This window comes from Cyprinus carpio, chromosome B3, assembly GCF_018340385.1.
Source record: "Cyprinus carpio isolate SPL01 chromosome B3, ASM1834038v1, whole genome shotgun sequence".
NCBI classification, from domain to species: Eukaryota; Metazoa; Chordata; class Actinopteri; order Cypriniformes; family Cyprinidae; genus Cyprinus; species Cyprinus carpio.
Window position 1 is genome coordinate 8,717,082 of NC_056599.1, and position 9,958 is coordinate 8,727,039.

The 9,958-nt window shown below is 34.0% G+C and overlaps 1 protein-coding gene across 1 annotated transcript; it reads left to right on the forward strand.

Moving 5' to 3' along the window:
* The first annotated feature begins 656 nt into the window (after window positions 1–656).
* On the forward strand, window positions 657–9,696 carry LOC109069062. Its single transcript, XM_042721355.1, has 20 exons — window positions 657–671; window positions 778–1,051; window positions 2,759–2,814; window positions 2,892–2,954; window positions 3,051–3,233; window positions 3,352–3,463; window positions 3,581–3,691; window positions 3,776–3,826; window positions 3,942–3,968; window positions 4,113–4,181; window positions 4,544–4,561; window positions 5,731–5,796; window positions 6,098–6,163; window positions 6,277–6,309; window positions 6,571–6,636; window positions 6,750–6,782; window positions 6,907–7,130; window positions 7,229–7,388; window positions 7,662–7,765; window positions 9,588–9,696. The coding sequence occupies exons 1-20, from the start codon at window positions 657–659 to the stop codon at window positions 9,618–9,620; spliced, it is 1,764 nt and encodes a 587-aa protein (XP_042577289.1). The 3' UTR covers window positions 9,621–9,696.
* The last annotated feature ends 262 nt before the right edge of the window (window positions 9,697–9,958 follow it).

Genomic DNA, 9,958 nt, shown 5'->3' on the forward strand with positions numbered 1-9,958 from the left:
AAAAAAAACAATAATATTGTGAAATATTATTACAAATTAATTTACTTTTTACTATTTTTATATCCTTTAAAATGTCATTTATTTCTGTGATGCAAAGCAAAATTTTCTACTCCCATTACTCCAGTCTTCAGTGTCACATGATCCTTCAGAAATCATATAATGCTGATTTCATGCTTATTATCAATGCTTGAAAAAGTTGTGCTAATTTTATATATATATATATATATATATATATATATATATCTATATATATATATATATATATATATATATATATTTATATATATATATATATATATAATTATTATTATTATTATTATTATTATTATTATTTTATTTAGATTTTTTTGGGGGATACAGTGATAATTTTTTCAGGATTCCTTGATGAAAAAAGTTCAAAAGCACATAATTTTTTAATCAACATTATATTTTAAAGCATATTAAAATAAAAAACATTATTTTAAATTGTAATAATATTCACAATAGTTTTGTTTTTCTGTATTTCTGAACAAATAAATGCAGGCTGGATGAGCATAAGACACTTCTTTCAAAGGCACTAAAAATAGTAATGCTTCCAAACTTGTGTGTGTGTGTGTGTGTGTGTGTGTTAACTTATGTTTATTTCTGTTTTCTCAGCCCTTATGCTTCTGGCAAATATGTCCTCAACAAAGGTAAGTTCAGTATCAAATAAAATTATATGGTTGATACTGGTAGATTGAGAAAACAGATAAAATCTGTAAGTGTACTGAAAAATTTAATTTATTGAATTATTGGCAGAGACACCAGTACAGTAGCTTGATGACATCCAAAGAGCGTAGGAGGCAGTACAACAAAATCTGGGCTAGAGTGTCAAGGGCTCAAAAGAAGGCAGACAACAAAGAAACTATCAGTTCAGTTGAGATGGCTAGCATTGCTGAAAGTGACAGCCTTAATCTCAACCAGCACATTGAGGAAGAAAATCTTGACATGCTTTCAGATCCAGCCCTGTCAAGTTCTGAGAGCGAACAAGATATTACACCCACGCTCAGGGAAGAACTTTCCGAATGGGCATGTATGTTTCAAGTTAAACATAATGCTGTGGATGCTCTATTAAACATCCTTAAAAGACATGGGCATGAAGACCTTCCCCATACTGCAAGGACGCTCTTTGGACACACAAACCATTATGAACATACTACCAAATATGGTGTCGAAAGTATACAGTTTAATGTGGCAGATCAGCTCTCAAAACATCTGAGCAGGTATCCTGCAGCTGTGACAGACCATCTGCAGTCACTTGATCTCTCCCTGAACATCGATGGGCTGCCAATGTTCAAAAGCTCAAATGTATCCCTCTGGCCAGTTCTGTGTTCCATAAACTTGTCTCCAGAATGTATTTTCCCCCTGTGCATATCCACTGCTGCTTCCAAACCCAAAACACCAAACTTTGCCTCTGACGCTGTTCAGCAATTGGCAGAACTAATCCAGGATGGTCTTACCTGGGGAGGGAGACGCTTAAACATCCAACTACGATGTGTTACCTGCGATGCTCCAGCTAAAGCTATGGTAAAGTGTATAAAGCAGTTTTCTGGATACTATGGGTGCGATAAATGCGACCAGAGGGGATCTTGGGAAGGTCGGATGACATATCCTGAAACAAATAACCTTACCATGAGAACAGATCAATCATTCAGGGAATGCTGGCAACCTGAACACCATCAAGAAGAGGAGATCTCACCCTTCTCTGTCCTCCCGATTGACATTATCAAATCATTCCCCATAGATTATATGCACCAGAGCTGTCTCGGGGTAATGAAAAAGCTGCTGCTCTTGTGGACAAGAGGGAGAACAGATTTCCGGATGTCATCAGGAGATGTGACCAGTGTAAGCGAGAGGCTGGTGTCACTAAAGAAGTCCATTCCAGATTGCTTTGCCAGGAAGCCAAGGGGCTTGCAGGAAATAGATCGCTGGAAAGCAACAGAGTTCAGACAGTTTGCTATCTACACTGGGAAGATTGTTCTAAAGGGAATTCTCCAAGACCATCTCTATGCACACTTCTTGAGCTTCAGCACGGCTCTTTGCATTTTGGTGAATCCTGATCTCACAAAGTCACAAGGAGCTTATGCAAACCAGCTGCTTAAGTATTTTGTAGAGAGAGGACGGGAGCTGTATGGAGTGACATTTTTGGTATACAATGTCCATTCCTTGCTGCACCTTGCAGAAGATGCCCAAAACTTTGGCAGCCTTGACAGCTGCAGTGCTTTCAAGTTTGAGAGCTATCTTCATCAAATGAAAAAAATGGTCCGATCTGGAAAAAATGTTTTGGCACAAGTTGCAAATCGTCTTGAGGAAACATCTAAGTCCAAGACAGAAATCAAGGAAAACTTGATGTCATTCAAGTGCCCAAACAATGCCTTTGTGTTAGGCCCTGAACAATTTTGCGAGGTGGTGTCAGAACAAGTGGACAACACAGTGTTATGCAGGGTGTACACAAATCTACAGCCATATCTGACAACACCGTGTGATTCACGCCTCTATGGAACATACATGGCTAACATCAGGCATTCTCAAATGCTTTGCTTAGAAAGAAAGTCCCTTCAGAGGAGGGCATTCACCGTGGAGGAAAACTACGGGATCAAAATTGTGGTGTCCATTCTTCATACCTTCTAGGATGTGACAAAAAATTAAATCACCAAAAATAAAAATAAAATAATAAAATGACAAGAGAATGACAATTTGGGTGAAATTACATACTTGAAGTATCCCTTTGCTCCTTGAGGCTCTACATCCTTCAGCTTCACCCCTGAGTCTTCGCCTCCTGAAGCTTTGTCCTCTGTGAGTGTAACTGCTTCGGCTTTACCCCTGAGATTCTGGGTCCTGAAGCTTTGCCCCTGAGTCTCTGCCTTCTACAGCTTCTGCTTTGTGAAGATTTGTCCCATGAGTTTCTGCCTCCTACAGCTTCCTTCTGTCTTCTGGTGATTTGCTCTCCAGTGCCATTCTTTTTTGAAAACCTATGTTTCCAGTACAACGAGAACCAACATTGGTAAACATAAATAAGTATAAGGTTAGAGAAAGTAACCAATGATTGTCTATTAATAGGTAATTGTGTTTGTTTCATTTGTGTATTGCAAGCTGAACTTACAGATTTATCTAAACTTCACTTGCAGGTTTATCTTCGCTATGTAGTACTCAATTTCATTGAGCAAAATGAGGTTGAGGTGGCACCATCTTCATGGCTCGAAAAGATCGATGGGGTAGGATTTAGTTCATATATGTTTTTATAAAACATAAATGATATACATTAATCATTTATGATTTATTAATCAACTATGTAGAAAACATTAAGCAAGCATCCTTGTCTCTGTCTGAAAGGTACTGTTCTGCTATTGGCCCAATTCAAATGTTGGGACCAAAGTCATAAAATGTGCCATTCCAGACAAACATCTCTGGACAAAATATGCCGTCAGAGTATTTTCTGACACAGGTAAAGTATAATACCAAGATTATTTTTTAATCTCATCAACTACTTGCAACCATTCCTAAGATATAAATTATTTATATAAGATTTATTAAACAAAATTTGTACTATTTTTGAGAACAGACAGTTACAACCTAGCAAGGTATCGGGTCCAAAAAGCTGTTGAAACTTCCCATGTTGAGGACTCGGATGGAAATAGTTCACGAAAAATTATACCACCAAGAAGATTTAGAGGTATAAAATCTGTGCTGACACTGTAAATAAGGTAAAGTTTTCACACCGAAAGACAATTGCAGTTGTAACTTTTGTTTCTTGCAGAAGAAGAACTTCGGGCGCCCATACCTAGAAAGACACCACAGACAAAACGCTGTAAATATACATGCAAAACAAATGAATCTGGAATAATCAAGGAAAGCCAAAATGCATATATATGTCTTTGTTGTGTGTATCTATATCTCCTTTAAATGCTAATTTTTTTTTACAGTTCTTGAAGAAAGTGAATCATCCCAAGGTGAAATCATTATTATGTTACTGTATTCTTTTTTTAATGAAAGGTTAAATAGAGGGAATAAATTATTCAGAACAGTACCATCTAGCATATTTTTCTAACTGACATAAAATACTGTTTATTGCCCTGTTGTGTTTGGCCCTGAAGATGAGATTTTCAGTTTGAAAGCAAAGAAAATTAACAAACGGCCAAGATCAACAGCAATTGCATCTACGTGTAAGTAGAAAGTTAACAAAAACTGTTGATGATAATATAAAATAGTCTTTCTATGTGTGCAAAAATGATTCATGAAGGCCATAACATTAAAGGGATAGTTCACACAAAAATGAAAATTCTGTCATCATCCTCACCCTTGAGTTGTTCCAACCCTATATAAATATATTTGTTCTGCTGAACACAAAGGGTTACAGACATTCTTCAAAATATCTTCCCTTGTGTTCAGCAGAACAAATATGTTTATACAGGGTTGGAACAACTCAAGGGTGAGGATGATGACAGAATTTTCATTTTTGGGTGAACTACTCTTTTAAGAAATGTCAAAAAGTCCCTGCTAATATTTTGTTTTGTTTTATTTTCAGCTGGGGAGCCTGATGAAGGTAAAGTCACTATGATTTACTTTCATTTGTTTGCTATAGTCTGAAATTGTACCAATATATATATATGTATATGTATATGTATATGTATATGTATATACAGTACAGGTCAAAAGTTTGGAAACATTACTATTTTTAATGTTTTTGAAAGAAGTTTCTTCTGCTCATCAAGCCTGCATTTATTTGATCAAAAATACAGAAATAAAATGTAATATTGTGATATATTATTACAACTTAAAATAATAGTTTTTACATTTATTATACTTTAAATTATCATTTATTTCTGTGATGCAAAGCTGAATTTTTAGGATCATTATCACATGATCCTTTAGAAATCATTCTAATATGATGATTCATTATCAAAGTTGGAAACAGTTCTGCTGCTTAATATTTTTTCAGAACATGTGATACTTTTTTAGGATACTTTGATGAATAAAAAGTAAAAAAAAAAAAAAAAAAGAAGCTATGTTTTTAAAATATAAATATTTTGTAATAACAATATACACTACTGGTCAGTAATTTGGGGTCAGTAATTGTTTTTTTTTTTTTTGTTTTTTTTTTTAATAAAATCAATACTTTTATTCAGCAAGGATGTGTTAAATTGATAAAAAGTGATAGTAAAGAAAATGTATTATTAGAATATATATTATTAGAATTTTTATTTTTATTTTGAATAAATGCAGTTCTTTTTAACCTTTTATTCATCAAATATATTAGACAGCAGAACTGTTTCCAACACTCATAATAAATCAGAATATTAGAATGATTTCTAAATGATCATGTGATAGACTGGATGTTACATGTGACACTGAAGGCTGGAGTAATGATGCTGAAAATTCAGCTTTGCATCACAGGAATATATTTTTTTTTTTTTTAAGTATATTCAAATAGAAAACTATTATTTTAAGTTGTAATAATATTTCACAATATTTCTGTTTTTTTTTCTGTATTTTTGATCAAATAAATGCAGGCTTGATGAGCAGAAGAAACTTCTTTCAAAAACATTAAAAATAGTAATGTTTTCAAATTTTTGACCTTTACTGTATATGTATATGATGAGCAGAAGAAACTTCTATATATATATATATATATATATATATATATATATATATATATATATATATATATATATATATATTTTTTTTTTTTTTTTTAATTATTTTTTTTTTCAGAGTTAGATGAGGAGTACCCAGTAAAAAAAAAAGGATCTAATGTGATTTTGCCTGGGGCACCTTGCTGTGAGTAAAATCTCAATGGAATTAAGGGAATATGCAAGGTTAAAGTCAGTCTACCATATTTGTGTTATAATGTTGATTACTACAAAATTAAAAATTTTCATTAAAAACATGCAAAATTATTGTTACATAAAAATGTTCTTGTTTTTAAAGATATTGTGTCATGATTTAAACAACATGCTAATAATATTGTTTTTATGGCTGTACAGCTGAACACTGTACAGCTCAAAATTGTGACTGTTGGACTAACAATAGGTCATGAATTTTTTAATCCAATGATTTTTTTCTTGTAATATGATCACAGTTCCATGTCTTTCAACACCACAACTTCAGCCACATCAGTCAGTTTCTGCTAACTGGCAGAATCAAGGTACACACACACACACACACACACACACACACACACACACACACACACACACACACACACACACACACATAATTTATTCATTATCTGACAAAACGTTTTTTGACTTGTTTTAGGAAGTGTGATTGATCCACAATCTCTTCGAGATGGTAACTGTTTAATTTCATCATAATTAATCAATTATTAATTCAAAACCAATGAAAAGCCCTGTTTCAATGAGGCATTTTAACATTACAAAAAATAGTATTGTTTAAACAGTATTGTGTCATGATTTAAACAACATGCTACTAATATTGTTTTTATGACTGTACAGCTGAACACTGTACAGCTCAAGAGTGAGACTGTTGGACTAACAATAGGTCATGAATTTTTTAATCTAAAGTTTTTTTTTTCTTGTATTGTGATCACAGTTCCATGTCTTTCAACACCACAACTGCAGCCACATCAGTCAGTTTCTGCCAACTGGCAGAATCAAGGTGCACTAAAACACACACACACACACACACACACACACACACACACACACACACACACACACACACACACAATGTATTCATTATCTGACAAAATGTATTTGTGACTTGTTTAGGAAATGTGATTAATCCACAATCTCTTCAGGATGGTAACAATTTATTTCATCATAATTATTAAATTATTATGTTGTCTTATGACAGTGTTATTATTATATTATTATTTATTGCTGTAGTTTGTAATGTCATTTATGTTTCAAAATAAATTCTGCACAGAAATCTACAAGTTATTTGAGAATTTAGAAAGAAGAATCATGTTGAAACTGGACCAAATCCAAAACAACATTACATCAGTGGTTGAAACAATGCAGCAATCAATGAACCAGCCAAGCACCTCTGTCTCCGATCTCACAGAGGTGCTAGAGAAACCATGCAAGACTGTAGAGGAATTAGAGGAGTTATGTGATAAGCTGAAAGATGCTGAATTTCGAAAGAAGATGGTATGTGCCTTAACACAAGCAACATTACTGATTTTTAACCTATGATAATTTAAAACATTTTGCTCTTGTGTTCAATTACTGATTGTTGTTGTTTGTAGATTCGTTATCTGTGTCTTCAGAGTGGAGGCAACATGGGAGAAGGAATTAGGAGGATGCTGAAAAAAATTGGAGATAATTCCTTATGGGGATATTACAGTTACAAAGGGAGAAAGGGAAAACTTAAATTTCAGCAGCTCCTCATCAATGATGTCATCATACGTAAATTTCAAAACTTGCCACTAATGACTAATAATCTGTTAATTAATCTGTCTGTCAAATTATTTGGATTGTTAATAAATTGTAAATAAGATTTGGTAGGTTGTAAATGTTGTTCCTCCTTTTAAATGTAAAAGTTGTAAGTTCTTCTCAATACATATATTATGTATATTCATAGCAGAAATAAGATTAATGTTTGATGTTCTTAGAATAGAACTTTGTCATTCTAATTTCTAGTTTTAATTTTAATAATGGTGATCTCTGTATTAAATCAAGGTGCCTGCAGCAAGGCATACCCAAACCAAAAATCCCAGAGTGTGGAAGAGATGATTGCTGTCACCCTAAAGCGTGCCCCGGATCGTGAAAAAACAGTTAATCAGGTGAGTGCCTTATGAAATTTAATTCTATAAGTTATAAACAGTCAGACAAAAAAAGCACATTTATTAATCTCAGACAGAATGTGATGGATGGACAGACTAACAAACAGACAGAAGGACAGATAGATAGATACAACAATATGTTACCTTGGACCACAAAACCAAGTTGCATGGGTATATTTGTAGCAATAGCCAACAATACATTGTATGGGTCAAAATTATAGATTTTTCTTTAATGCAGACCTAAATGCACAACTTAAACAGGGTTTTGCCCTTTGATTAATATATATATATATATATATATATATATTTATATATATATATATATCCTAAATGCACAACTTAAACAGGGTTTTGCCCTTTGATTAACTTTTGCATGAATTGCCCATGATTTTCTTTCTTGTGTGCAACACAAAATATGATATTTTGAAGAATGCTGGTAATCAAACAGTTTCTGGACCTCATTGACTTAGTATATTTCCCCCATATCATGGAAGTCATGATGCTTAAGATGTATAAGCGCGTGTGGCAAAGTCGTTATGGAAATTAAGCTTACTGAGCTCACGTGCATACATCGAATGACCTTTGCATATACACATAGGCTAGGCTACACAACTTTAACAGATTTTTCCCACTTTAAGGTTTGAGTGACTGTACACGTCAATGTCATCCATTATTGTGCCATATGAAAAGCGCACATTGCGCGCGTAATCGAGTGCCAAAAGCTACACTTCAGTGTCTTTACGCTGCAGACAATAAGCATAAGAACATCGAAGATCATAAAAAAAAAACAATCAGCCTGTCATAAGACAACTTACCTACTTTATGTCACGGTAAAAGGTATTTTTCCTAAGGCTTTCATGAGGCTTATGCATAAGCGCGTGTGACAAAGTCGTTATGGAAATTAAGCTTACTGAGCTCACGTGCAGACAACGAGAATGACGTTTGCATTTACACATAGGCTAGGCTACACAACTTTAACAGATTTTTCCCACTTTAAGGTTTGAGTGACTGTTCACGCCAATGTCACACTATTTTCCTAATTAATGTTGTTCAGTTGCTTTGACACAATCTGTATTGTTAAAAGCGCTATATAAATAAAGGTAACTTGACTTGACATTATTGTGCCATATGAAAAGCGCAAATGCGCGCGTAATCGAGTGCCAAAAGCTACACTTCAGTGTCTTTACGCTGCAGACAATAAGCATAAGAACATCGAAGATCATAAAAAAAAAACAATCAGCCTGTCATAAGACAACTTACCTACTTTATGTCACGGTAAAATGTATTTTTCCTAAGGCTTTCATGAGGTTTACGCATAAGCGCGTGTGATAAAGTCGTTATGGAAATTAAGCTTACTGAGCTCACGTTTAGACAACGAGAATGACGTTTGCATTTACACATAGGCTAGGCTACACAACTTTAACAGATTTTTCCCACTTTAAGGTTTGAGTGATTGTAAACGCAAATATCTTAGCTAACAAATAAAGGTCCCCTAAACGGCCTCTGCGAACGTCCCCCGGACGTCAGCGTGTAGGGCCCCCTTGACGTCTAGCGGACGTTCGCGCGGACGTCCTCCGGACGTTCACAGGGACGTTCACAGGACGGTCAGAGGACATTCAGGACGTTTTGGGGACTTTCGCTTTACGTCTTCGAATGTCATTTTATTTTACTTGATGATTACCTTTACAAATTAAATTAACAGGTTAGAAAAGATTTGAGTGGATGCTTTTCAGTATTAACGCAGAATTTTGCTGTGGTTTTATTGCAAGAAAACATATTAGATATGTTTTATGACATGAATGTGTTCCTTTCGTTGTTTTAGGTCAGAAGCCAACAGGGGCTACCATCGGAATAACGCAGAGACACAGCTGCTTTGCTTGACCCACCCACGCACGGAGAAAAATTTACAAATAAAAATAATTTTTAATTTGCCTAATAGTTATGTCATTTAAAATTGAACCTGTTGTTTTTGTAGCATTGATCTTTAGATGCAGTTGTTCTCTTTATTTTTTGCTTAAATATACATTATTCATTTTAATTATACATTCTTTTTTTCTTGCAATCCTATATACATATACTATACGTTGTTTTGTTCTAGTTGTATATATCTTTTATTTCTTAACATGTAATAAAAATAATAAGAAAAAAACTTTTAAATTGTTTAAATAAAATGTAGCCTACTATGTTCCAACT